At 35.6% G+C, this 26,192-nt stretch overlaps 9 protein-coding genes across 11 annotated transcripts; 2 read left to right on the top strand and 7 right to left on the bottom strand.

Annotated features, from left to right (window-relative positions):
- On the bottom strand, positions 343–3,044 carry LOC104745897 (phosphatidylcholine:diacylglycerol cholinephosphotransferase 1). Its single transcript, XM_010467272.2, has 3 exons — positions 2,419–3,044; positions 1,663–1,800; positions 343–839 (listed from the first exon to the last, which is right to left on the bottom strand). Exons 1-3 carry the CDS (start codon positions 2,845–2,847, stop codon positions 513–515), a joined length of 894 nt encoding a protein of 297 aa, XP_010465574.1. The 5' UTR covers positions 2,848–3,044; the 3' UTR covers positions 343–512.
- On the top strand, positions 5,284–6,749 carry LOC104745896 (protein LURP-one-related 12-like). The gene is made up of 2 exons (XM_010467271.1): positions 5,284–5,681; positions 6,120–6,749. The coding sequence occupies exons 1-2, from the start codon at positions 5,415–5,417 to the stop codon at positions 6,513–6,515; spliced, it is 663 nt and encodes a 220-aa protein (XP_010465573.1). The 5' UTR covers positions 5,284–5,414; the 3' UTR covers positions 6,516–6,749.
- On the bottom strand, positions 8,324–10,319 carry LOC104745895 (glucan endo-1,3-beta-glucosidase 14-like). Its single transcript, XM_010467270.2, has 3 exons — positions 9,550–10,319; positions 9,125–9,442; positions 8,324–8,889 (listed from the first exon to the last, which is right to left on the bottom strand). The coding sequence occupies exons 1-3, from the start codon at positions 10,063–10,065 to the stop codon at positions 8,530–8,532; spliced, it is 1,194 nt and encodes a 397-aa protein (XP_010465572.1). The 5' UTR covers positions 10,066–10,319; the 3' UTR covers positions 8,324–8,529.
- Positions 10,491–12,272, bottom strand: LOC104745893 (methyl-CpG-binding domain-containing protein 11). 2 transcript variants are annotated; one of them, XM_010467267.2, is made up of 3 exons: positions 12,167–12,272; positions 11,920–12,006; positions 10,491–11,525 (listed from the first exon to the last, which is right to left on the bottom strand). In XM_010467267.2, exons 2-3 carry the CDS (start codon positions 11,980–11,982, stop codon positions 10,770–10,772), a joined length of 819 nt encoding a protein of 272 aa, XP_010465569.1. In that variant the 5' UTR covers positions 11,983–12,006; positions 12,167–12,272; the 3' UTR covers positions 10,491–10,769. The 2 variants fall into 2 exon arrangements, with proteins under 2 accessions (XP_010465569.1, XP_010465570.1); XM_010467268.2 differs by having other exon boundaries at positions 12,119–12,253.
- LOC104745894 lies at positions 12,722–13,920 on the bottom strand. Its single transcript, XM_010467269.2, has 2 exons — positions 13,632–13,920; positions 12,722–13,079 (listed from the first exon to the last, which is right to left on the bottom strand). Exons 1-2 carry the CDS (start codon positions 13,831–13,833, stop codon positions 12,934–12,936), a joined length of 348 nt encoding a protein of 115 aa, XP_010465571.1. The 5' UTR covers positions 13,834–13,920; the 3' UTR covers positions 12,722–12,933.
- Positions 14,020–15,764, bottom strand: LOC104745892. Of its 2 annotated transcripts, none has more exons than XM_010467263.2 (5): positions 15,161–15,764; positions 14,653–14,921; positions 14,472–14,562; positions 14,330–14,396; positions 14,020–14,225 (listed from the first exon to the last, which is right to left on the bottom strand). In XM_010467263.2, exons 1-5 carry the CDS (start codon positions 15,163–15,165, stop codon positions 14,172–14,174), a joined length of 486 nt encoding a protein of 161 aa, XP_010465565.1. In that variant the 5' UTR covers positions 15,166–15,764; the 3' UTR covers positions 14,020–14,171. The 2 variants fall into 2 exon arrangements, with proteins under 2 accessions (XP_010465565.1, XP_010465567.1); XM_010467265.2 differs by having other exon boundaries at positions 14,653–14,918.
- LOC104745891 lies at positions 17,053–17,985 on the bottom strand. The gene is made up of 2 exons (XM_010467262.1): positions 17,609–17,985; positions 17,053–17,521 (listed from the first exon to the last, which is right to left on the bottom strand). Exons 1-2 carry the CDS (start codon positions 17,769–17,771, stop codon positions 17,274–17,276), a joined length of 411 nt encoding a protein of 136 aa, XP_010465564.1. The 5' UTR covers positions 17,772–17,985; the 3' UTR covers positions 17,053–17,273.
- On the top strand, positions 20,096–22,103 carry LOC104745889 (E3 ubiquitin-protein ligase SGR9, amyloplastic-like). The gene has a single exon (XM_010467260.1). It carries the CDS (start codon positions 20,257–20,259, stop codon positions 20,926–20,928), a length of 672 nt encoding a protein of 223 aa, XP_010465562.1. The 5' UTR covers positions 20,096–20,256; the 3' UTR covers positions 20,929–22,103.
- LOC104745890 (phospholipase D alpha 1-like) lies at positions 21,997–25,617 on the bottom strand. Its single transcript, XM_010467261.1, has 4 exons — positions 25,485–25,617; positions 24,900–25,005; positions 22,747–24,649; positions 21,997–22,659 (listed from the first exon to the last, which is right to left on the bottom strand). Exons 2-4 carry the CDS (start codon positions 24,993–24,995, stop codon positions 22,226–22,228), a joined length of 2,433 nt encoding a protein of 810 aa, XP_010465563.1. The 5' UTR covers positions 24,996–25,005; positions 25,485–25,617; the 3' UTR covers positions 21,997–22,225.

Below are 26,192 nucleotides of genomic sequence, written 5' to 3'. Positions count from 1 at the left end.
TAAGGACTATTAGTATTAACGGATTTTCTCAACCAAAAAAGGAGACAAAATAATTAGTTTCCGATCTATTGATTTCTTCTGAGAGCAAACAATATATTTATGATTATGGATCGGTGTACCTGTCCCGTTAACTTCATACACCCCATCTTTATCTACCAAAATTAGTGAAGAAGAACGTAAATACAAATTTAAGTAATATGGTTGAGTGATTGATAATTATAAAGATTAACACAAATTATTTTATTGTATATATTTTCGTAAATCTCTTTTTTGTTAAATGAAATAATCTCACTATCTCGGAACACATAAAAATAAACCTATTTAAATTCAAACAGACTCACCTACAACTACAAGGCTACAACCCTTTAAGTAACATTAGATCGATAATTAGGTTCAACAAACGGTATACAATGAACCATTTAGGCATTTATAAAGAAGAAATAAATAAGTCATTAGACTAAATTCAACTTAACTAAATGTGTTGAACTAAAAACATTTGATAGAAAACAAATTTAATTGACTAGAGAGTCTTTCGATATCAAACTAAAACCAGTTCCTAGGTGGTGTCTTCTGCTCATCTCTTCGTACTTCCCGGCCAGTGAGTCAAAGAGAATCCCAGCGCCAACTCCAACCGCAAGGTCGATGGTGTAGTGTCCTCTTGTACCGAGCAGCCTGATCGATTGTAATACATTGAGGATGTCAAAAACCCTCGCCAGCTTAAACCTCTGCATTCTCCTCATGTCCAGTGATGCGATCATCGAGCCGGCAACGTGGCCCGAGAAGAAGAGGAAGAAAGAGACGTTTCCCACTGGAAAATCAACTCCTGATCCTAAAAAATCCTGTGTAAACGAGTAAATTTAACTTCCAGGGTTAACTTATTTTGATCACGACTAGAGCTAATTAACCTAGTATCAATTTTTTTTGAACATGTAAACTCTCTCAACAGTATAACAAGACCACACACATAAATCCATATAAGTACCGATGCTACGTCACGAGAAAGAAAATAAAATAGATGACTCACTACAACTGTAGAATCTAAATGAGTGAGAATCTGATATTTTATGTCCAGTCAATCAAATCGTCGATCATTATTTTGAAAGATGGGAAAAAGTTCGGTACCAGACGAAAACAAAATAGGGAATTCCTAAAAATTGATATATAATCATTAAGATGATAATTAACCTAAATCCGGCAAGGTAAAACTTGAAAGCATAAAACACAACCTATCACTCCTTTCATTTCACAATAATAATCGTTGTTTATACGAAATTTGTTTTTTTTTAAAGAATTTCTTTATGATTTTTATGTAAAATTTAGCTAGAAAATATATAATTTGTCTATGTTAAAAATCATTAAATGTATAAAATAGAAAGAGAAAAAAAAGGTTAGTCAGTTTTGAAATTTAACCAAATTTTGTTCTTCAGATTATCAAATTATTTGGAGACTATTATAAACTGTATTTTTCTACGGTAGCGTGGCCAAGGGAAATCACACGTCTAAACTGTTCGAATTCTGATATGGATCAACTAGTAAATTAAACGTTACATCTAATACTACATATACGGGTAGATCATCACTACTAATATGAAGAAGAAAAAAAATGTTACTACTATAATGTTAGAACTTTTACATAAAAGAGGGAGATAAGTGAAGTGGAACCTGAGGGAGAGGAAGCTGAGTAGAGTAGCCGAGAATGCCCCGACACGTGAACATGAATAAAGCCGAGATGGTTGCTCGTGCTCGTCCTTCCACTAACCATGTCCATACAATATACGTTGTTTGCATCAATACGAACACCTGTCCCCACCCCGCAACCCAATTATTTTAGTTTTTTTCCCTTTTTAAAAAAGTACACAAAAGTCGAATTTAAAAACAATCTCTCTCTGTTTCCATGTGATAGTGTCTCCAACTCATCTTCTTCACCATGTGTCATTTTCTATTTAGCTTTTAAAGTTAAAAAGCGCTCTATATCAATCAAAATACTAATATAGTATTGTACAAACAAACAAAGAAGCAGTTGTTAAAAAGAAGATTAAATAACTAAAACAAAGAGATTTAACATTAAATAGATTTTGTAACCCACTAACTAATCGATTAAGACCCATTTTATCCTCTAATCGATCTTTCATCTATTAAGACCATTTTAGTATTAATGCCAATTTTTCTCACTCTCAAGATATTTCATTGCTTTGACAGCAAAATTCCAGCTGGGGAATTAAATAACACTAGAATATATATATGAGATTTATTTCCATCTTTACCCCACTTTTATTTATTTATATTTGACTAATTCAATTAAAATATTTAATTGATAAAGCAAAAAAACAAAATATTAGGTGAAGGCAATAAGAATTTGAAGATAATCATTAAAAAATCAGATTAAACCTAAATTAACTTTAACACGACATAACATACCGTGTTTAGTGCGGCTAAAACGGTGTTAAGATCCGGGGAAGATGCTAAGACGCGATTCAAAGAGCGCGTGGCCACGAACCCAAGATCGAACGGCTCAGATCTCGCGGGAATCATCTGGAGCGTGTACTCGACCCCCATGAAGAACAAAAGCCCGGCAGCGAACATGCACGGTATCCAATGGTGTCTCGCCACGTAGACAACGTCACGCGTCGTCCACGTCATGAACGACGCCTTGCTCCTCCATCCTCCTCCTCCGATGACACCGTTGGCGTAGCCGTTGTTCTTAGCAGCGATCTCCATTCGAGTGTTTTTATCTCCGACGATGCGGCGTTGGTGGTTGTGATCGTCGTCAATGGCGACGTTGTTAGTGTTGTTTCCGTTAGATACGTGACGGCGAGAGACGGCGGGTTTAGCTGCGGCGACTGACATGGCCGTTAGAGTTAACGGAGAGGGACATTTTTGGGAGTTTGAAGAGAGATGTGTTATATAAGAGATACGAGGGCGGAGATTTCAAAGGAGACTTGTTTGGGTTAGAAAATTGTCATATGAAAGTGATGAATAGTTATTTTTGAGAAGGACATTTTTAATTTATGGTTGTTAGTTAAATACACTCTAACTCTTTGGTGGGCTTTACTTTTTTTGTTTGTGTACCGACATGTTGTTCTTTTTATACTAATGTTTTAATAAGTATGATAATATTTCGACGACAAAAAAAAAAGAGAGAGAGAAGAGAATATGAGATTCCCCCTAACCTATAGAAACTATAGTTTATCAAATAAAATGCATTATTGGTGTATGCAAATATGCAATGTATTAACAATCCTAGTTCAAGATTATGGAGAATATATCAAAGGATTTGGTGCTTTTCGTTGAATACAAAAAACTAAATTTACTGCATTAGTTCTCCATTTCCCGCAAATATCTTCTTTCACACTTTTTGATATAACTATTGTCTATTGGCTGTTGGATTACTCTTAAAGTCTTAACTACCTAAATCTCCAATATCATTGAAAAAACATAAATGACAGTTGGTTTATTGGTTACATGTTGTATATTAGTTATTTTAGCCAATAGTATGATTTAGAAGAAAAAAAACACATGAGACTGAAATTAGATCATTGTTATTCGTATGATATTTACTAACAATAAACATTCAATTATACATTTTAATAAGTACCTGCATACTTACATATTTCATAAATCGTGATAAAATTATTTATATTTAAAAGGGATGCTAAACTAGTAAATTGTTACTGTAACTAATATTGGAAGACGTTCTCATATGTTGGTTGAGTAAAAAAAAAAAACTATCTCGTGCTCTAAAGCATCAGAAGCATTGGTGTATAAGAAAACAAAAACAGGAAGAAACAAACTGATCGATACATACCAAGAAATATGAATGAAACAAACAAAATTAATTTCTTCCTTTTGGAATATTATTGACATTGTTCAATCGATCACGGTTTTGATTTCTGATTTTTTGGATTCGAGTTTCTTGTTAACACGATTTGTTTATTTTTGTATTTGAAGTGTTACTATAATCCAAAGCGTATGTTTATTTTATTGTATTTGTAGTGTATTTGTCTATAGTACTTGACCGTAATTCATGTGTTACAATTTTATGATCCTTGCACGAAAGTAAAATTTTGTTTAGAGTATCTAACATATATATGAACCAATATCATAATTTTGTATCTTAAATAAGAAAAACAATTTCTCGAGTAAAGGTAGGATATCCAACTCATGCATGGTGACCGATCGACTGATAGTTTTGAGACGAAATAAAAACTCTCTTTAATTTATCTCAACTCCCACGTGGAATATTCTCTGTGTGTCGATCATGAAGCTTCTCAAGTTTGTGAGTCGGTCCCGGTTGATTGAGCCATGTTTTCAGTGTAGTTAAGCTTATCGTATTTCGTTTTGATTGTTGTCTATAATATATATACATATGAGTTTTAACTATGTTTACAACCATAATATTATCGTTTGTTCTGTAGAATTACATAGACGTTTAGAGGATTATAGGAAAAATCTGAATTGTAGTTCTTCCAAAGAATTTGTAAGTTTTTACATAGCCATACATATTTAATTACCACGTGGTGTAAATGTAAATGTAAATGTGGTGATTTTGTTTGGTTTTCACCTAATTGGACGTTTCTGTCTAATCTTCACCCAATTAGACGTGTTTGTTGTCTACCGGTGGAGGAGGCTAAAGATTTGGGACATTGTTGATGTATGATGATTCACTTTTTTCTTACTTTAATAAAACTCGACGTACAAATAGATCTTACGATGTGATATATATTTTAATTCACAAATATCCTCAGCCACACCATCAGTTTCCAATTTTCCCTTTTTCATACTTTTATAATATAACATGAAATCTTACTACATGTACGTAAGATTAGTAGTAGTTAAAACATATTTTACAAAGTTAGGATAAATAGAAACTGGCCGTGTGGAGAAAAATAAACCATTTGTCGACACAAAAATACATTAAAAAAAATGTTAAAATACCAATATAAAAACTTCTAATGATCCTTCATAGATATTTCCATTTTTTTTTTGCAACTTGGATATAAAACCGGCGTGTAAACAGATCTTACAAATGGTTTTAGAATAAAGTCTAATAAAACAGAGATTTAAACTAACATTTACAAGTCATCGCTATGTTATTAAATTATATATGCATGTGACTTTTCTATTTTTTAGCCAATAGGCAATTACAATAATATATACTATGACTTTTATAAGAAAGGAGACTAATAAAAAGGTATATTAATTCATTACATACGCGTCACGCGTGTGTATGTATAGATAATAGCAACCACAACCATATATAAATAGAGAGGCAAGGTATGGAAGAGAAGAGTGTCCATATCACACACACATAAAAATCACTTGTTAACCAAACCACAAAATCTAACTTCTTCCATCCACACACACACAGCACAACACACACAACAAAGAAAAAGAAAAAAGAAAATTTAAAAAGCATGGAATTAGTTGAAGAGACCAATCCAAAAGAAGGGAAAAAGATGGGAGGTAGAATTGTGGTGGACAAAGCTTATCTCTACGAAGAAGACAAACCACTCACCGTCTGCAAGACCTCTCTCTTCTACACCGGCGATGGTTTCGCCGCCTATGACTGCCACGGTGATATTATCTTCAGGGTTGATTCTTACGGACCCGACACTAGAGATAACGATGAGATTGTCCTCATGGATGCTACCGGAAAGTGTCTCCTCACCGTTAAACGAAAGGTAAACTTTATTTAATCTTTTCTTTTTTGTTCTTGTTTCTTATAATTGAGTTGGGGACAAGTAAGAGTCAGCTTGGTGATTAGAAATAAAGTTTTGATGCTTTCTTGATTAGATGGGTTTGGTGTTTAAAAATAAATATGTCATTGATGGGCATCCATAAAAATTCAAGAATCTTGAATTCTTGACAGCCTTAGAACTTTTTTTTTTTTTTGTATTTGATAAAGATTGGATAACTTGGTAAGAATTTGGTGGATGTTGTTGTTAGAAACGAGATCTGAAGAAATTGTTATGAGCTGAATTTTTTCTTTTCTTTTTTAAAGCTTAGTTCGAGTAAGTCATCAACTCAGTTGCTAGACTTAATTAGTTTTGTATTCTTTAAAACGCATTAGTTCCAATATTAAACGGAGTCAACTCGTTGGTTTTGTTATTGATGAACAGAGACCAACTCTGCACCAGAGATGGGAAGGTTTCCTCGGAGAGAGATCGGATGGTCAGAAACCGATCTTCAGCGTGCGTAGATCGTCTATAATCGGACGGTGTACGATGGAAATAGATGTTTTTGACGGAACGGGAGAAGAGTACATTATCGACGGTGACTTCTCGCAACGAAGCTGCCTCATATACGACACGGAGAAACGTACTGTGGCTGAGATCAAACGTAAAGTAGACGCGTCAACGAACGTGATGCTTGGTAGAGATGTGTTCACTCTAGAGATCAAACCTGGTTTCGATGGCGCTTTCGCTATGGGTTTGGTCGTCGTGCTTGACCAGATCAACGGTGATGATCCTGTTGAGATTGGTGATGAACAGGTACACCCATTTGTTGAGGATTAGTGTATGTCTCTTTCACCCTCTCTCTCAACCGGTCTTCACGTTATCATATCGAATCTAATCTTTAGTTTTTCAACTCTTCGGATTTGGACCGTGTATGATTATGGAGATCTGTTTGTATCAATTCTGTGTTAAATCATTAAAGTTGCTAATGCTACGTTACATATTATATATATAGTCTCTGTCTCGGGAAATTTGTTGATTATATGTTTCATGTTACAAAAGCATTTTAGCTTATTTTGGAATCTTGTATACATACAAAGATCCAAATCTATCTATCCATTGACCAGATTAAATGTGTTGTGAACGGCTAATATATTTGATTAGCTAAATGTAGATTTGAATTATGGTGTTAGTTGCAAATTGCAATATATCTCTATCGATGTACTAATGTTTTTTAATATATACGAGAGATGTAACGTGTATTGTACACATGTTCAATGCCCAAGTAGAGATTTAGATATATAAATATATTTGAGGTGGTAGTTGACAAAGATTAGAGAGTGCGTAGGAATAATAATACATAAAATAAATATTAGAAGGCGGTCGAATAAATTTTAACAGAATTATTATATCCGAATCTAAGAGAGAAAATAGTATATCTTGACTACTTGCTGCACTCTACAGATTTGAATTTGATTCGTTAGCGTAATCAAAATTTTCATGCTGTCGTAAATACACGACTTATCTAATGTATCTTTATTAATAATTAGGATATATCCCGTGCTTAAAGCACGGGTCAACATTTTAAAATTTTTTTATAATAAAATAATAAAATTATTGTTTTTTTAAAAAAAAAAATATTTTGTTTGAGATAATATTTATTTTTAATTGTTATGTAAATCTATTAGTCTATTTGAATACTAATTATTTTAGAATATTATAGTATTTTATTTTTGACGTATTATTACAGTTTTATATTGTTTATTTGTTGTATTTGCATCATATTTTGTGAAATATAAAATAGTAATTTTAATATAATAATTGTGAGTAAATAAAAATTATTAATTTATCATCTATATAAATTTAGTTTTACCAACCCGCCAATGTGGAAATTAAAACACATATTTTCATACATTGAGTAATATATCTTCGTTTTAAAAAATTCAAATCACGAGCAGAAAAATATGCATTTTATTAATTATAAGTATTATATGAAAGTTCTAAACAATTTGTAAATAAAATAAAATAAAGATGATAGGAGAATCATAATTTGAAATCTTAACAAAATTTTCGAATTTAGTTATTAAAAATAATTGTATTGTATACTTGGATATAAAATCTTAGTTTTTAAAATTCTGATTGGTTTATATATTTTTTAAGAAAATAATTAGTAGTTTCGTCCATAATTTATTAGAGAGAGAAAATATTTTTTTTAGATTTTTTAATATTTGATATGTGAGTATTATTCAATTATATTTATTTAAATTAGTTAATTAAGCTTAATTAATTTAGTCTAGTGGTAATTGAATGTAATTTTTTACACATTTTAAGGTTAGTTTCATATTTGTACTTCTCAATTAATATAGTAGGATACGTAACCCTTCACGTATACCAAATACACCATGAACGAAACAAATATATAATATGTTTTTAAAGGTCGAACAAATAAAAACACAACATCAAAATTTAGTGTATGATAAAAAGTAGTTGTGAAAGTTTTCTGTAGTTTTCACAACATCTTTTCATCTAATTAAGTTGTGATTGAGTCCCAACCAAAAACTACACAGACATATAACTTTTTCTTTAACTGTTTTTAACTGTTTCTATATAGAGAAGAATGTAGAAATATCCAACATTTCTGAGAAGAATGTAGAAATATCCAACATTTCAAATTACTAGCAATATCGTACAATAAGCACATTACACAAAGTAAGAAGTTCTTATATCAACAACACTTAAAGTTAAAAGTGACTAATCATAAGCAAATCAAGAATTACAGGGTTAACTTGATAATCTATATACACCAAAGGATCAATTAGAAAATCACAAATCTCACAAACTCACAAGGGCGTAACTAACAATGAAGAAAAAGAAGAAGAAACATTACTAGAGAAGCCGAAACAAGAGACGACCATACATGACACCGTGTTGTAGAAGAGGAGGACTTGAGTCCGGTGAAGCCAATGTCGTAGGCAATAGTACCGTCGGGTTTAAAAAGACCAAAGTTTCTCTCGGAAGTGGGGCCTGGTTTCGAGTTCTCATTGAAGAGAGCAAACACGTAAGCTCTCACCATCATGTCTGGTCTATACGGCGTTCCTTTCCTCTTTTGAAGCTTTTTCCTGAGATTCCGGTTATAAGTTCTGGCGTTCTTCAATGACGCTCCGGGTTCGTCAGCATCGCCTTTTGATGCCCATCCCGTCTCCGAAACAATCACCTACGTACAATTAAATGATTTAAATCAGGTTAATATATGGACTCTAATCTTATATTATATCTTTCATATACGAGAAGACATGTAGCTTAATTAATTAGTGCATGTTACTAACAGAAAAAACAATGCAAATAAAATATAAGTCAAATTAAACTACTAAGTTTCAAACTCATATTATGCATGTTATTGACAAAACTTTAGTTTGCAGCTGTTTATAGTAATAAGAAGAACCACGTACCGGGACTTTTGTGTAACCAGCTTTTTCGAGAGCAGCATAAGAAGCATCGACCATGGCATCGAACATGTTATCGTAATGAAGCTTGGTTTTGGGGTCCAAGATGCCTTTGTTTTTCTCGAAAATGGCGTAATTGAGTTCAATTGTGATCGGGTCAGATTTATAAGCAAGAAAAGGGTAAGCGTTAATGTAAAAAGGCGATTGAATTTGCCAAAAAAACGCTAACAACGGCTTCATAAACGGCGCCACGTCGTCCCTGAACGTGCACGACGACGGTGGATACGAGTTCGCAAACACTGCCTCCGAATGTGGACTCGACACCTACAAATAAATATTCAAATTGTTAGGCAAAATAGTTAATAATATTATTTACGTAATAAGCAAAGAGCGGAGTTAACGACATGTTTTGGTTAGTACAAGCAACGTACCTCAACGACATTGTGAAGACCAAGACGGCGAAGAGCGGAGTAAACATTTTTGGCAGCAGGTAAGAGAGCTTCCCAAAGTCCGATATCGGTGCCACCTAAAATCTCGTTCCCAACCGCGATACCGCTAATTTTAGTACCACCTCTTATAAAAGGCTCGACGTTTTCCTTAAGCCAGTTCATGGCACGGTCTTCACCAACGCTTATGTCCTTGAGAAACTCGTTGCCTAAGCCAACGATGATTTCAATCCCAGTCCCACGGAAGGCCGTGAGGACGGAGTGGTCAGCATCATAGATACGGATGTTTCTGATCTTTGCTGATTTAAGGAGAGTTGCTACCGCGTCAGGAGGCGGAAGATTGTCCGCTATACGACCGTAGTTTATACCGTACGTTCCTATGAATGCGACGGCCGGTTGCGAAGAGAGGATTGAGAAGACGAAGAGAAACGAGAGGAGGAAAGCAGAGAAACCCATATGTGAAGTACGAGACTTTCGTCGAAGAGAAACACTATAATCCATATGAGATGCTGTCTCTAATGATGGTTTTGAAAACAGAGGAGGGTTTATTTTAGTTTTTTTGGGTCCTAAAATAGGAACACGAAGTGTTTATACTATGAAGTTGTTCCTTAATAGGAAGATTCTAAACCCTTGTCTCCGGGACCATGCAAAAGGAAGGGATCAAGGCAAAAATCAAAAGATTCTTCTGAAACTGAATCAAGGAAATAAGAAAACTAACATTGTAAGTCTTTGTTTGCATAAGATTCTTACTTTACCCTCAAAGCAAAACTTTTACCTTTTTCTTCTTAAATCTTCTTCTGCTTTCTTCCACTTTTTCTAATATGATGATTGGACCAATAAATGTTTAATCTATATCTACTGATCTTTAATCTGTGTTGTTTTATAACTTGGTTATCCATGAAAAAAATGTAAAAGAAAACTAAAGATTCCAGAAGTAAGATAAACACCAACACATAGTCATACTGGTTGCAATGGTTCTGTTTTACAGAAGGGCAAATAATATCCTTCTCTACATAATCTTTTAGCCTAGCATCACTTGCACATATTACTGCAATCATCTCATTAATACATATCTCAGCTTAACAACATCTTTCACCGGGATAATGCTCTGATTAATTAACAAAAAAATCAAAATACTTTCAAATAGATTCATAGAAACAACTGACTTACAGTTCATGAGTTACCAGAAGCAGAGCAGTGCAGGGCTATTCATTAGCTTTAGCTTCTGCTTCTGTCGTTATCTCTTTTCCCTCAACTTCTGTTGTCAGCCCATTTCCCTCATGGTTTATGGTCTTGGCTTCAGAATCAGGTGCTCCTTCTCCTGCAGTTTCCTTCTTCTCTTCACCAATACTAGCTTCAAAGGTGTTATTCTCTGTTTCAATTGAGTTCTTTTCGGTTACGCCAGTCTCTTCAACTTTGTCAGTCTGAGACTCCACTCTTTCCTTACCACTTTCATCAACTATATCCAGTGCTTTCTCCTTCGTTGACTCACCTGCTTCTTGAACTGGAGCTGCATTTGGAGTTTCCTCAACAACCATGTCGTCTTTTGCTTCATTCAATTTCTCTGTTTCACCAGAGCCATTCTTAACAGTTACATTCTTATTCTCAACGTTACCCTCTGAAGGATTCACTTCAGTATCTTCTTGCACATGAGATTTTTCCTCTCCTCCTTCCTCTGATTTGTCAGCTTCTGTATCTTTCTTTGACCCTGAAGATTTGGTTCTACCTCGCTTCTTTGGTGGCTCTTTATCTGGTGAAGGCGTTGCCTTAGTCTTCTCACTGATTCTTGCAGATCTCCTAGGTGTCCCACTAGTCGTCCAATCAAAGTCTGTGATCGCAGGGTTTCCAGGGTGAGATTTGAGATACTGCTCCAGCTGCTTTCTGTTACTGATCTCCTCACCCGTTGGAGCAACAAACACAATCTCCGTCTTCTTCACTGTCCCCGCTTTGTTGGGATAAAACTGCAAAAAAAAAAAAAACAAGTCACGTTGACTTATATGTAAAATCTCTAAGAAATTGATATTTGAGGTTAAAGATAATACTCTAAAGAAAGACCCTAATGTTGCTTCAAAAAAGGCTACAAGTGGCATCCATAACCATACGAATCAAGAAATTCAAGAACAAAGAAGTAGATCAAATGAGGCATAAGCCATTGAATCACCTAATCAACATCAAGTATTTTAACCTATTCTAACAATCATCCACCAGAAGCTACCATATTCAGGGTCTTTAAAGACTTAGAAAGACAAAGATTTTGGTAATTGCAGCACTTCACATAAACATAAAAATCTAGGGTTTTTCTTCTTCTTTGATTTTAACCAAAATTATCAGAGAGGGGAACAAAGGAAAACAAACCAATTTCTTCCAAGAAGAAGGTGCAGGTAGCTCAACAGATACAACTTCCTCTTCACCAGCCATCTCTCTCCCTTCCTTTTGCAAACCCTGAAAACAGATTAGAAAAAGAAAAAAAGGATCACACAAAAATGTCAAGAGAAAAACCCCAAAAATTTAACAATTTTACAAGATACTCTTCTCAAATTAACCAACAGACAACCTAAGGACTTGGTTATGGGGAAAGAAAAAAAGAGAGTCAGAGAGTCACCACTCAGCACCACGACGGAGAAGAGAAGGGATTTTGTTTTCCTTTGGGTTAGTTGGCTCTGCTGGTCTTTCTTTTGGTTTAAGACTTGGTTGTGTAAACAACAAGTACACACAGATTAACTAAACAAGCCAATGAACTCTAACCACGTGTCTGAATCTAAAACTTGTAATAATGCGCTCCATCATCCCTATGGTAACGACACGTTTAAAAGCTTATGATAAAAGCCTTAAAAGGTGTTTGATAGAGGAGGAGACGAGACGTCGTCGCCTCACTCGTATGGATCTTCGCATTTAATGTTACTAGATTTTTTGACTTACTTGGTGCTCATGTAATGCACGTGCCAAATAGTTATAAACGACTTTTTCTCCTATTTTCATGGAAAAAATAAACTGTAATGTAATATTGCTTTGGAGTCCGGATACTCTTTTAGGTTTTTAAGGCCCATTGATGGCCCATTTCATGATCTACTCGTATTGATCAAACGAGACCGTTTTAAGCAGAGGAAATAGACTTTGAAGCAAGATGATGAGAAGGTGACTGAAGGTACAATCTCAGTATCAGGAATGATAACTAAACTAACTATCAAGGCAAGACGATCTTGTGATGTATTATTGTATTCTATTATCATCTGAGTAATAAATATACAAGAAAGATGCTTACTTGGTGAATTTTTCTACAGGTATTTGATCTCTCTCTGACTCTGGACATATATATATTGGAGGATAGTAGATGAGATCACCAAAGAAGCCTCTTCATATTTTGGAAACTTATTTGAAACGAGAAGAACCTTTCTTGCCTTTCCCTTTACCCCTCCCATCTGTTACTGTAACCCAGAAGAAGAGAGACATCCAGAAAAACACTGCCAGGAAGATCTTTACTCGGTCTTGTATCCTTGTCACTGATCCCACAAGACCTATCCAAAGAGATACAAAACGAACCAGAGTGTTCATTTCACTTAAGTATATAAAGTGCAGTGTTTTTTTTCTTCTATTTCCAGCCTATTCTATTATGTTCTAAATGAATCCATCACCAAAGCTATATTCAACATAACATATTGGACTAATTGCAACAACTGCACAATTTCACATCTAAGAGAAAAAGTACAAAATCTCCACTAGAAATGGATGCCCTTTTTGGCTCACAAGGAGGAGATTCAAACACTGAACTAAACCCACAACATGTCACAGGACACAATTAGTTCAGTGGTCACAACTAAACACTGAACTAAACCCACTGATCTTTAGTTCAGTGGACACAATTAATTGGATAAAATCATCATCCTTCTCATGATACAATAACAATCTCAGCACGAGCCAACAATACCAAGTACCAACCTCTAAAGGTTCTTTAGTTATATCACACTATCGGATAAAAATCGAAACTTTCGACCCAAAACACAGCAGGTACATCAAAGACCAGCCAAACAAAGATGAATCCAAAATTATCTGGGCAAGAAGAAACAAACCTTCAAGTTGACTAGTGTCCTCAGGCGGAGGCGGATCAGGGCCTGGAGGAGAAGGAGGACCCCCAGCAACGGCAAGGCAACGTAAACGGCGAGGAGACGAGAATAGGACGATGCTTCGACGGTGAAGCCGATACGGCGGTGTAAGAACTGAGTGGTGGTAGAGGTTAGAGTTTGTGGTCGTGTTGGACAAAGCCCTCGCCATTTTTGTCCCTCGGACGATAAAACTAAAGAACTCATTTACTCATTTTTTTTATTTCAGGGGTTTTGGATTCAGAGTTTCAGACCATACATACGTGTACGGCGTTTATAAATCATTTTAAGATAATTTGTGAAAAAGAAAACAAAAAAAAATTCAATTTAATAAAATCGATCGATTGACAAATGATACTAGTGTAACCAAACTCTGTTTTGGTTATATAATGTCTCCATCAGCTTTCTTTACAAATTCTTCAGTTTTATAGACAAAGAATCTGAATTTGTGTTATAAGTAACAAGTACAAAAGAGAGGTTTTGTCCAACATGAATGTGAACATGTATCTTTCAGCCGTATAGACCCTCTTCTTCCCAAACTTCAACCAGAAACTGTACCATTTCCTGCAATGATTACATTTCAATAACAAAACGAATCTGGTTACTCAAATTTGGAATTAGAATGGATGGTAGTGTTACTTCCTCCAGTCCATGGAGTTTGAACTTACATCGAGAGGTATAGGCCGAGGAAACCGCTTGTTGCTCCCAAGTAGACTCTCATAAGTCACATTCTCACTGCAAAAAACAATCAACTTGTTTAAATTCCTTCCACACAACAGAGTGAATCTTGTAACCAATCACAATCCTCACTTCAGTATCGGTTCTTGAACAACTCTTTTGCGGTTCTTGGATCTTTTATCCCCCAACCATTGCTGCCGAGTTTGATTCCATTGAACAAGACCTGTAACAAACCCAAAATTCTCCGATTCATTCTCAAATACTCAATCACCAAATCACCAAAGCATATACTCTCTCACAGTCAGTGACTCACCATGGTTAACAAACTCAGCAGGTTCATTAGAGCTAGAACCACATCCTTGAGAATCAACAGTCAGATTCGTTGTACTAATCGAAGAAACACTTCCCAAAGCATTGCTTTCCATATCTAAAGTGGTGTTTGTCCAGAAATCTTCAGAAGCTACACTAGGGTTCCTCAGTTCACTCCAATCTTCTTCTACTAACACATCTTTCGAGCCATTCAAAGGCACATCTACAGTTGTTGTTGCTTTTGACTTATCAAAACAAGCCAAACAACTACTGCTGTGTTACAACATCATAATAAACATATCACTGATTTGCAAATCAACCCCCCCACCAAAATCATCATCTAAACAAAACATCATCCTAAAATTCCAAAAGCTAATTCCTTTGTAACAGAGTTAACTCAAAAGCTCAAATCTTTATAAAATACCCAAAGCTAGAAACTTTCGAATTCGAATGGCCACAAAATCTAAAAATCCTATAGAAACTAATCCTTAAAACGAGTTAATTTGACTTACCCCATCTTGGAAACAACAGAGCCCTTCTTAGAACATCAAACAAAGAACCCAGTGAACTTTACTAATCTTCAAATGAAATCAATCGATTTGATTTGGGTATAAAAGTGAAGACCAAATCGGAAGAAGAGAATTAACAAAAAAAGGGAAACAGGAGATTTCTTTGTTCTCTTTTCTGGGATAGTTAGCGTGTATCTGGAAGTTTCGGATACTTGATTTCGAAGAAACTTGAAAGTGTTAGAGAGAAGGCCCCCACGCGTAGCTGAAACGACGACGAGCCATGTGTAGCGAGAGAGAGACATTAAGTTTCGGATACTTGATTTCGAAGAAACTTGAAAGTGTTAGAGAGAAGGCCCCCACGCGTAGCTGAAACGACGACGAGCCATGTGTAGCGAGAGAGAGACATTAAGTTTCGGATACTTGATTTCGAAGAAACTTGAAAGTGTTAGAGAGAAGGCCCCCACGCGTAGCTGAAACGACGACGAGCCATGTGTAGCGAGAGAGAGACATTAAGTTTCGGATACTTGATTTCGAAGAAACTTGAAAGTGTTAGAGAGAAGGCCCCCACGCGTAGCTGAAACGACGACGAGCCATGTGTAGCGAGAGAGAGACATTCCTAGTGGGTCTTTTGTATAAAGAGGCTTTGGAGCCCACCATTTATCTTATCCAATATCCATCTCTTGACCGCTTTGGTTGCTTTCCCATAATTGAAGTCCAAGACAAAGTACACTCTGTGTTGTGGTTGTGATTAACCACCCTACTTAAAATTTTACTGATTTTGATATGAATTAGAAAACAAAATGTTTTCATTTGTATGTTTTGTTCTTTACATGAAATCGGTTAGGTTAGTTTTTTTTTAAGAAAGATAAAGGAATAACTCTCGGATGTTAAAAATCCTAAAAGCTGACGGTTGACAGTTATGTGTATGATGATGTTGTATAGATTAGGTTACATGTAAATTAGTAATAGTGTGTTTTATATAATCAAGAATCTTATATCAATGGCCTAGAAGCATACATATCCACTAACATTCGTTTATATAATTTTGGTGATAAAGTTAGGTAGTGGTCTGTTTGGTGGTTGTTAAATTTCAGAGATCTTATGAGACGTAAGCCGTGAGCAAACGATATAAGCTCTATTAGAAGAAATGTTAGAAAAAAAAAAATCACTTATTCATACAATATCCGAATATCAAAATAAGTAATAACTACGTGAAATTTGGACCGTTGGTTTATTCTGTTCACATTGGCCTAAAGTTTTGGTTTTCTCCCACCCACCAAGCAGCACTTTTTTGGGTAATGATTTGTGATTAGAATTGGATCTTAAAAAAGTTTGGCTTGAAAGATTTGATCTCTTGCCACATCCAAATTGTCTAAATTATGATGAGAACCGTTAATATGAACAAATCTCGATTGTTCTTCTTTGAAATTTTTATGTATGTTATAAGTAGGAGAGGGAGTCTATAACTTTCAAAAAATCTTGTAACACATCAAATACATCTTTAATAAAGAGATTGACCTCTGGCACTACATTTAATATAATCAAAACTGTGTAAGTTAAAAGTAAATTCTAGCTTTAGTAAAAAACAAAAGATTCATATCCTCATCATTTTCTGGTCAATACATATATCTTCAAAAAAAAAAAAAAGAGAGAGGCTCGTCTACTTCTTCAAGCTTGGTTCAATCGAAAACGAAATCTTTAACTGGCGTATCAAACTCGTAATCTCGAACCGTGACATGTGCAATTTGTGTTGGCTATTTCTATCCTAGAAGATAACTCTAGGCCATATGGTCCATTATGTTTCTTGATTTTTTTTTTGCAAGGCTTGAAAACTGTTTTATACTCCCTGCTGAACATGATTGTTGATTCTAACCCAATCAATATAAACTATATAGTTAACCAAAGGAAAAAAAAAGGTTTTATATTTTTTCAATTTGCACATATTATTTACCTTTTCATTTTGCTAATCACTATTTACAGGTCAATTCTTTACATCGTCACTTAGTTTTTACAAACTATGAAACCACCAACTACAATTTCTGAAATTGCCAAGAAAAAAAGAAAGCAAAGATTTACAAACCTAAATATATTGACCTGATAGGTCAAGAAGAAAAGGTCAATAAGAACATTGAGTTCTGTGATCTCGGTCTCTGAGAATCCCACTGTACAGAGCCATCCGGTTCGCTGGCATTGTGGTGGAGATTCTACACATTGAACCGTTCTTTCCCGGTTTAGTCGCTGGCTCCGGTACGTTTCTCCGGTTCAATTCCCTCCTGCGGTACTCTTTCCCGTTCCCTTTCGTGTCTTTCACATTATCTGCAAACCGCACTTTCTTTATCTTCTTCCTCTGTTTCTTCGTTTCCTCTGCATCCCAAGAAAATAAAAACTTATTTTCCCGGGGAAAGCTATCAAAAACATTCGTTGGAGCCATAGAGCAAAAAAAGATCGTACCTGAAGATAGACAAGAACGGAGAATGGGTCTTGGAGACTGATCAAGAACCTTAGAGGTTTGATTATGTCCATGGAATTGACGAGACATGGCGAGAAAAAGAGCGGTGCTTGAGCAAACCATGGCGGTTGCGATCACGATGGTGCCATTAGAACAGCTCAACATTGAAGATATATATGTGCGTGAAGTTTCTTTAGTACCGGCGAGTTTTGATGATACCAAGAATGAAAAATTTCAAGAAAAAACCAACGGAACAATGAACAAAATCGAGCTATGATCGATGATTGGCTGTGAGGAGAGACGTGTGTGTGAATGTGTTTGTTTTGGAGAGACTTGTAACTTAACAACTGTTGAATTATTTATGGTTGGAACTCTTTTCTTGACTCTCTCCTTTATTTATACAAATATAATTCGAGATTTTTTTTTTTATTTTTTATTAAATCGAAATATATAAAAGTTGGAAAAGATTGGAGTGCGAGTTAGATTTTTGGTGCTTCGTTTACTCACATGATCTAGTGGGAGAAAGAAAAATAATAATATGTAGACCAAGTTTAATTAGAATAAGACTTTTTTTGGTCAATATGTTGTTTGGATTTTGTAGACCACTCTTACTAATTTTTGTGTTTTAAGCTAAATGGGAATTTACTATAATTATATTCGTCTTCGTCAATTCGATGATTCTTTAAAAAAAAATTAATACTGATAAGTGATAACTTTATTGCTTTCGTCCACTCAATTGACTAAGTTCGAGTTTTTGACAATAATTGTTCGTAGAATTCTACCAATAATTAATTTCATCGTTTCTTAATGATCTTTTAACTGATTAATTCATAAGTAAACATGTATTTTGACATAATCTTTTCGCAATTCTAGTTATTATTAACAAAATAAAAGTTATTGTGGTAAAGTTAATTTGCATATTTTAACTTTTGTGTGTTAAATTATCATTGATTATTACTAATTATAGTTATTATTATTTGTGTTTTTCTCTTAATCATTTTTTCTACGACCGTTAAAATATACTCCTTCCATTTTATATTACTTGTCCTTTTAGACAATTTCACACATAAGAAAACAATTAAATTATCTGTTTTATCCCTCGTTAATACACTATTTCATTTGATATAAGTAATTAATAAGTTGAAAGTTAGGGGTAAAATTGAAAATTTTATTCATAAAGTTACATCGTAAATACAAAACGACAAATATATAAAACAAAAAATTAAGTCTAGAAGGACAAATAAAAATAAACGGAAGGAGTATATAACTACCTCAATCAAATTTTATGTGTTTCTATTTTTATGTGGGCATGTGGCCTATCTAAACCCAAAAATTTAAAAACTTTTTTTTTTCTTTTTGTAAATCTCAAACTTTGTTTACAAAAAAATGGGTTGGATAAAAAACATAGACATGAACATTGTCGCATGTATAATGTAAAACCCAACTCACTATCTTATCTGTATTTTTATTTTATGCGTTGTCTGTCTATGAACTTATAAATTATCAGTTGAATGGATATTACAGAGAAAAACGGCACGTAGTAACGAGAAATATTGGAAACTAGTATAAAGGTGTAAAATGATTTATGGATGATGAATCATGTCGACGGAATTTTCGAAAATTATTAACAAAAATAAATTAATTAAAAGACTTTTAACTTGGATCAATGTCAAATTGTCAACCACTGACCTGCGTTGACCCTATACACGTGTCCTGTCTGACCTGTACACGTGTCCTCCAGATTCGAGAACACAAGACTTTGCCAAAAGTCTCTAACATTTCATATTCTTAACTTAAGAATGGAAATATCAAATATTTATTCAATCAAATTCCTGAAGATTCCATCCATGCCTATTCAATCTCTTCTTAAGTCTCTAACATTTTAAAACCAATAAGATCGGAACATGTTTAACAATTACAAAATTTCCGTAATTAAGAAGAAAGAACTAAGCGAGGGGAAGTCTTTCCATGTACTTGCTACGAAACTGCTTGCTACTGGCACGGTTCTTTAATTTGTATTATTCTACATCTTTATTTTGAATCATGTCCGCAACGATTTGTCTACAATACTATCATCTCAAACATTGTTCTACGAACACATTATTCAGTCATCCTTCTATAAAGGGTCGTATACTTGTTACTTGTTAGTCAATAATAATCTATATTTTTTTTCAACAATAAAAAATAAACTAAAATCATCATACGAAATATGTGGAATTGTTTTTAAACTTTAATCAAAGTTGATATGGGTTACCTGGTTAATTAGTCTCTATATATATTTTTCATAAAAAACAAAATTCCGTCAATTCATATAATTTTTCCTTAATTTTGCTTTTAAACAAATCGGCTAAATTATTGGGACCTTATTAAAAGGAAAGTAGGGAAATAAGGAATTTAGTTATTAATGAATATCAATTTTTTTAATACTTTTGATTTTACATTTATTTTATAAGATTCGGTAATTTTCTTGAGTTAAAAGGAACTTTTCCTTTTTCAATATCTCTTTTCCGTTAACTCAATTGACTACTTTATATAGCAGCTCTCTCTCTCTCTCTCTCTCTCTCTCTCTCTCAAACCTCACCAGATTAATCGAAACCCTAAACACAACAAATATCGAAAAACATCTTTTTTTCTTCTCAAAAAACAAATCATGGATTTCTATTCCCACGATATCGTAGACAACTTGATCAATGTCAACCGGATCTACAACGACGACGGAGATCTCCGCAAAAACGAAAAGCTCTTCTTCGATTTCCAAGTGGACTACACTCGTGGAGAAGAAGACGGAGATGACGAAGAAGATCTCAACAATCTCGAAACTAGAACCGTTGTTGAAACTCTCGAGTTTGATCGTGAATGGTTGTTCGGCGGAGATCGTAATCGGATCCTAGCCTTCGTCTATCACATTCTCGATTTGCTCCAAGTCCCTTGTGATCGCGAGATCGTTACCACGCTGACTGAGAATATTTTGGAGTTGAAGACGCGTGAGGAGATCTCTGAGTTACCTCACGTGGAGAGGCTACAAGTATCGATGTCTGTTTTCGTGCCGACGTTTCCTGGTGAAGAGGAGGATGATGTCGTGGTTGTGAATTTTGCGGTGGCTCCAGCGAGCGATGAGGCGGTGGAGATACACTTGGATACGGTGGTTGTTGATGAGAACGACAGAGGTTATTGTGTGATATGCATGGATAAGATCCGGGTTGGGTCGGATGAGGAAGCGGGTCGAATGCCGTGTTCGCACGTTTTTCATCGCGCGTGTGGAGAGGAGTGGCTTAGGGTTAGTGGGATTTGTCCGGTGTGTCGTGCCGTGTTTCCTTCATAAACGGCTAAACCCTAATTAAAGCCTCTCTCTCTCTGATCAGCCTTTCGTGTTAATTAGTTTCGTTTATCATGTTTCATTTTTGTAGGTTGTTTGTATTTACCTATTAGGTTCGATATGACCTATCAGTTTAGTTTAATTCATGTTTTTCCTTTCAATTTTCTATGTGTATGAATGTTCAAGAATGTATGCTTTAACCTTGTTCGTTGCTATTTTTGTTTGTCATCTATTTCTTGCTTTTTGTTTACAAATAATCCATGCTTGTTTTCCTTTTTGGTATTCGGATGTAATTTACTAATTACAATTCAATTTTTGAGATTTTTTGTTAGGTCCCAATAACAACAAGAACATAATTTGTTTAAAAGAGCTACCTTTGTTTTTTTTTTTGGTTTTTCATGTCTTCAAATAGATGAGATGAGATGAGATGGTACTAATTCTACGAACTTGGGAAACAAATAACAATGTGCAAAAACAAACGTGAACTAGTATCCTTCAAACTAGGAAGTGGGAGTGCGTTTAATTATTTTATTTGCAAAAATTGAAATAAAAGGAAATAGACCAAGTCAAAACGACTCAACCAAGATAGTCTTGTGTAGTTGACAATCAGTTAACGGGAACAAACCGGCAAGGACTAGTTCTAAGATGGAGAGGAGACATGAGATTGTTTCCCTTGTTTAAGTTTTCTATTTTCTAATTAAGCGACAAGTTTTCATGGAACCAAACCACAAATAGAAATTTGCCTTTAGAAAAAAGTGTTTTTGTGTTCTTAAGCTTTGGGACCTCCTAACATTGTTCTGCTCTTATGAAGTTTAAATAATCAATAGAAAAGCAGAAGAATGTACAAGTTTGCCAAAGTTTGTTTTAAATTTTAAGAAAATTTCAAGGTGACCAACAATGTGCTAAATTCTAAAGCAAGAAGACTTGAAAAGAAAACTCATAAATGCCCGATGGTCTGATAGTGTGTGGTCTGGACTCTTCACTACACACTAGTGATGACCTTGTATGCATAAAATAGCAAACTACCTCAAAAAGTTTGATGTTAAACACACTATCACTGGTAGGGATAACCGATAAAAAGAAAAGGATCAGATAAGATTCATAAGTTCAACAGTACATAACAACAAATCTACACTCTCACCACGTCATTGTACGAATATAAAACCAAAGGGGTAAAAAAAGTGCATCATCACACCAACCATTAACTTATTAACGCTAAACACAGACACTTTGTTTATTCAAAGCTACTTGCAGCAGCAAAGCAGAGAGAGAGAGAGATCATTACTAGACATACCAAGTGAGATTAGGTTGTGAGGATCGGAGGAAGGTAGTCTGATTTGGTGCCGAGAATACGAGCCTTTGTGTCGGGGAAGAATTCAAATCCAGGAAGCTCAGTGACGTCGCCTTCGCCGGATACACCAATCGGGTAGCGGAGCAAGTGACCGGGAAGGTCATGTTCGAGTGACTCACTTGAGTAAAAGTCCCAATACTTATCAGCGATGCGGTTAACTTTCTCAATACATTCCAAGCTTGAGGGATCCAGGAAGGTTTCATCTAGCATTCCTAGGTGTTCGTACCAGAGTGACATACGGAACCCATGGACCTGGCCACGAGCTGGTTGTCTATGGGACAAGTGATGTGGTTGGTAACCTCCCATTGCTATCTCTGAGTCCCTTGCTCCATCCATCGACCTCTGGTTGATGTTAGCAGACCCGACGATAACATATTCATCGTCAACTGCAAAAGGAGTCATCAAGTTAGTCACGCACATAACATTTATGTAAACTTCTCAAATCGTTTTTTAATCGAAATGTAAAAACTTACCAATCATCATTTTGGTGTGGACGTAAATCATGAAACGACGTGCTTCTTGCGCCCTCATGTAACTTGAGTCGGGGTCTGGTCTCTCTGCAGGCTCATACTCTCCTTCTTTCTTGACCTCACGGTTTCCGAGACAGAAGAATGTCAGATAGTTTCTTGGATCTTCCTCAAGTCCCTGAGCTCTGAGGGCCTGAATCACATCCTTGTACATCATCTCCATGGTCCTCCTCTGCCAATCTAATATAGCTTGCACTGATCCACTCTCTGGTAGACCTTCTGGCCACATTGGAACCACAACATAGACCCTAAACTTCTCTCCCTTCTCGATCTTGCTAACGATCTTAAGAGATAACTCTTTTGGGATTAAGTGCAGGGCATTGATGTCCTCAGGAGTAATACCATCAGCAGCCCAAGCAAAAGAACTCCCAAGGAAGTACTGGTTTTCAATGTAGATGAAGTCTTTGGCACGTCTGATAGCGTGAATGTAAGAATCTTGGATACTCCTATCAATGATATTATCTTTTCCACTTACAAGCCCGGCTTCAGCAGCAGCTTCAGGTGACTCTGGAAACCCAGCAGCAGCTCCTCCATCAATGGATCTAAACAGTTGGACGTTCCACACGTCATGGTCCTCTTGAAACATAACAGGAGAAGGGGTGATAATAATATCACCAAGATCCCTCAACTTAACAAGAATGTCTTTCCCACCTTGCTTGCTCCATCTCTGCTCGAAGTTATACAAGACATCCCAAGCAATGGGACCTTCAAGACGAGAGTGGATGTCATGCCAAGGCTCCCTTGGACCACCTTTGGTGATAGCAGCACCGGTGAAGTTAGGTTGATGGAAGTCATCATGGTGGACTGTGTCCAATGTCCTGAACAATGAGTGGAACGGAGTGTCGTATCTTCCATCACAGAGATCGATCCCACCAACAAAACTCATAATTCTCCTCATTTCTGATCCTACACTGCTTGGCATCTCGGTGTCCACAACAACAATTTTTTGATGATGCGTGAACATAGTAGAGACCTGCAAACTTTGGACTATGCTACCTCCATCATCGGGGTTACGAGGGCACAAGACACAATGAACCTCACTTCCCCTGAAAAAATTCTCAGTTTCTTCATCATGAGTAGCCATGAGCCCATCTTTTTTCAGCACATCAACAGAGGTTCTGTCATCCCAAACAAGCAAAAGAACCCTGACACCTTCACTAGCCTTCTTCTTGAGCAGCTCACCAATGGACATATCTCCTCCTGGCTTCGGCCTCCTCGAGTCCCTCACTAAGGAGATCTCAGCGTAAACAGACCAACCAGTAATGTAGATCAAGTGCTTTGCGTTGCTAATGGCATCGAAAATATCCTCCCAGCATCTCTGAGGCTCATAGTTCTTCCCTCCAGCGAGAGGAATCTTAGGAACAAAGTTGTCTGGAATATGAGCATCTTGGTACAGAGAAACTTTGCAGCCTTGCCTCTGAGAGAAGAAGGTGTATGGGACTCCAGGGAATTTAGCACTTTTGATACCCTTGTTCCAGTTACGATCCTCCTCAACATGGAAATATTGAAGCTTCACATGAATCTTTGATCCTCCCTGAATGGGGTTTTTGTCATTATCCAAGATCTCAACCCATCGATCAACTTCCTCGCCGTTAATGACTTCGTCAACAGGAATGTAAGCTCTTCCGATAAGGGTGGCACCAATAGGGTTATCATCTTTGACAGTGAAGATGATATCAGAAGCCAAATGGGCACAGTAGATATGAAACGATTCATACCACTTTGGGTTCTTAGGTTCGTTTTTGATCTTCCTGGTTCTCCCAACTCTAGCTTTCTGCAGATCAATTGTGGCATACAACTGTGTTTCACCTTTGCCAACACCAATCGTCTCCTCTACATTTGCCAGAATCTGAAAGTTTCAACAGAAAAGAAAAACATCAAGAAAATTATATGCAGCAACATTTCATAACATATTGGTACATCACCTAATTTGAACCACAAACATTATAAATGAATCCAACGACGAAACCTAAAAGAACACATGCCTATAACATGACCTCCAGAAACTTAGCAACTACGGAATCACTGATTTTTTTTTAAAAAAAAGAAAGAGAATTAAAATGAAAAGGGAAAAAAAAACAAAAGCTAATAATATATACCTTGCCAAGGAAGCCTTGCCTGACTCCACCGCCATGGAGAGCATCAATTTCAAAGATGGTAGCATGTAAAGTCCCGTGCAACAGATGCTGCGCCATTGTATCACCCCTATAAAACAATTAGATTTTTTTTTTTAAGAACACATATTAGTATCAGTTCTTCTTCTTAATTTTTATTCCGACAAAAAGAATAAAAAAGCGAGATCCAGGAATCATCATCACCGAACATCTAAGATCTGGTCTGAAAAAGACATAAAAATTCAACGTAGCCAAAATTTTCGCAGAATTGTCCAAAAACAAAACGAACAGTACTAAAATTACAGTAACTGAACTAACTCAAAAACAAAGATCGGATCAGAGCAAACAACACTACAGAACCATCAACAAATGAACCCGATCGCTTTTTAATCCAAAACATGATAATTAAGTCAGCGAGTTCTCTCTACTCATCTCTTAAAAAAGCCACTAAATCCAAACGATTCCTCATACGCAAAAGCGGCAAAACAAGTACGAGAAACATAAGAAGAAGACTAGTATAAAAATGGATGAGAGATAAAGTAAACGGATTCAGAGATATATATGACTTACTTCGATTTTTTCTTTTTTCCCGCAGAAACTGCGATCTGATCGGTCGTCGGTGGTCAGAGGAAGGAGAAGAATTCGGGATCTGATCCGTAAGGGGAAGAAGAGAGCTCTTTAAAGAGAGAGCCTAGTACTACTACTTTGTTTGTGGAGCTGTTCACAATCGATTGGAGCGCGTGGGGCCTCACCCTTTGTACTTTTTTCTTAGTTTCAGCCTTAAAACTTTCTTAATTTCACAATTAGGTCCTAAATTAGTTATTTACTATCAAGAGATTTCTTTCAGTTTATAGACTTATGGTTAAGATAAACCGCGTATTAAAAGATATGATGATATTTGATTTCAACATCCCATATTAACTAGTTGAGGATGATATGTCAATTAATAAGGGTCAGAAATTTAGAAAAGGGATTAATTGAAAATCTTGATAAAGTTTGAGAAAGAAAATAAAGAAATATTCAAAAGTTTGTAATAATACAAAAAAATCACTGACTTGAGAATTGGGACAGACATATATCCAAATCGTGCGCCCAACGTTCTGCATCCCATACGCTTACGACGTCGTTTCATAGGTTGAATCCTCACCGTCAATCATGTTAAACTTTTTTTTTTTTTTTTGGGCAAATCATGTGAAACTTTTTTTTGTGGACTTTTCAGAGGTAAGTAGTACGTGTTCGCGTCGACAAAAAAAAAAAAAAAAAAAAAAAAAAAAAAAA

This window comes from Camelina sativa, chromosome 15 (genome assembly GCF_000633955.1).
Source record: "Camelina sativa cultivar DH55 chromosome 15, Cs, whole genome shotgun sequence".
Taxonomy (NCBI): Eukaryota; Viridiplantae; Streptophyta; class Magnoliopsida; order Brassicales; family Brassicaceae; genus Camelina; species Camelina sativa.
This window is presented reverse-complemented; position numbering and strand designations above follow the sequence as displayed.

What these genes read in the sequence shown, in the direction of transcription:
- LOC104745897 (XM_010467272.2), bottom strand. Translation starts at nt 2,847, where the DNA reads ATGTCAGTCGCCGCAGCTAAACCCGCCGTCTCTCGCCGTCACGTATCT. An exon ending in TTTTAGCCGCACTAAACACG is followed by an intron (nt 1,801 to 2,418) that starts GTATGTTATGTC and finishes GGGTGGGGACAG; the next exon opens with GTGTTCGTATTGATGCAAAC. An exon ending in CTCAGCTTCCTCTCCCTCAG is followed by an intron (nt 840 to 1,662) that starts GTTCCACTTCAC and finishes TCGTTTACACAG; the next exon opens with GATTTTTTAGGATCAGGAGT.
- LOC104745896 (XM_010467271.1), top strand. Translation starts at nt 5,415, where the DNA reads ATGGAATTAGTTGAAGAGACCAATCCAAAAGAAGGGAAAAAGATGGGA. An exon ending in TCCTCACCGTTAAACGAAAG is followed by an intron (nt 5,682 to 6,119) that starts GTAAACTTTATT and finishes ATTGATGAACAG; the next exon opens with AGACCAACTCTGCACCAGAG.
- LOC104745895 (XM_010467270.2), bottom strand. Translation starts at nt 10,065, where the DNA reads ATGGATTATAGTGTTTCTCTTCGACGAAAGTCTCGTACTTCACATATG. An exon ending in GTCTTCACAATGTCGTTGAG is followed by an intron (nt 9,443 to 9,549) that starts GTACGTTGCTTG and finishes ATTTATTTGTAG; the next exon opens with GTGTCGAGTCCACATTCGGA. An exon ending in CTGGTTACACAAAAGTCCCG is followed by an intron (nt 8,890 to 9,124) that starts GTACGTGGTTCT and finishes AATTGTACGTAG; the next exon opens with GTGATTGTTTCGGAGACGGG.
- LOC104745894 (XM_010467269.2), bottom strand. Translation starts at nt 13,833, where the DNA reads ATGGCGAGGGCTTTGTCCAACACGACCACAAACTCTAACCTCTACCAC. An exon ending in GGACACTAGTCAACTTGAAG is followed by an intron (nt 13,080 to 13,631) that starts GTTTGTTTCTTC and finishes CTCTTTGGATAG; the next exon opens with GTCTTGTGGGATCAGTGACA.
- LOC104745891 (XM_010467262.1), bottom strand. Translation starts at nt 17,771, where the DNA reads ATGTTGAGCTGTTCTAATGGCACCATCGTGATCGCAACCGCCATGGTT. An exon ending in CCGTTCTTGTCTATCTTCAG is followed by an intron (nt 17,522 to 17,608) that starts GTACGATCTTTT and finishes CTTGGGATGCAG; the next exon opens with AGGAAACGAAGAAACAGAGG.
- LOC104745892 (XM_010467263.2), bottom strand. An exon ending in TGCTGAGTTTGTTAACCATG is followed by an intron (nt 14,563 to 14,652) that starts GTGAGTCACTGA and finishes GGTTTGTTACAG; the next exon opens with GTCTTGTTCAATGGAATCAA. An exon ending in CTCGGCCTATACCTCTCGAT is followed by an intron (nt 14,226 to 14,329) that starts GTAAGTTCAAAC and finishes TAATCATTGCAG; the next exon opens with GAAATGGTACAGTTTCTGGT.
- LOC104745890 (XM_010467261.1), bottom strand. Translation starts at nt 24,995, where the DNA reads ATGGCGCAGCATCTGTTGCACGGGACTTTACATGCTACCATCTTTGAA. An exon ending in GGCAAGGCTTCCTTGGCAAG is followed by an intron (nt 24,650 to 24,899) that starts GTATATATTATT and finishes TGAAACTTTCAG; the next exon opens with ATTCTGGCAAATGTAGAGGA. An exon ending in CCACACCAAAATGATGATTG is followed by an intron (nt 22,660 to 22,746) that starts GTAAGTTTTTAC and finishes CTCCTTTTGCAG; the next exon opens with TTGACGATGAATATGTTATC.
- LOC104745893 (XM_010467267.2), bottom strand. Translation starts at nt 11,982, where the DNA reads ATGGCTGGTGAAGAGGAAGTTGTATCTGTTGAGCTACCTGCACCTTCT. An exon ending in CTTCTTCTTGGAAGAAATTG is followed by an intron (nt 11,526 to 11,919) that starts GTTTGTTTTCCT and finishes TTTTTTTTGCAG; the next exon opens with TTTTATCCCAACAAAGCGGG.
- LOC104745889 (XM_010467260.1), top strand. Translation starts at nt 20,257, where the DNA reads ATGGATTTCTATTCCCACGATATCGTAGACAACTTGATCAATGTCAAC.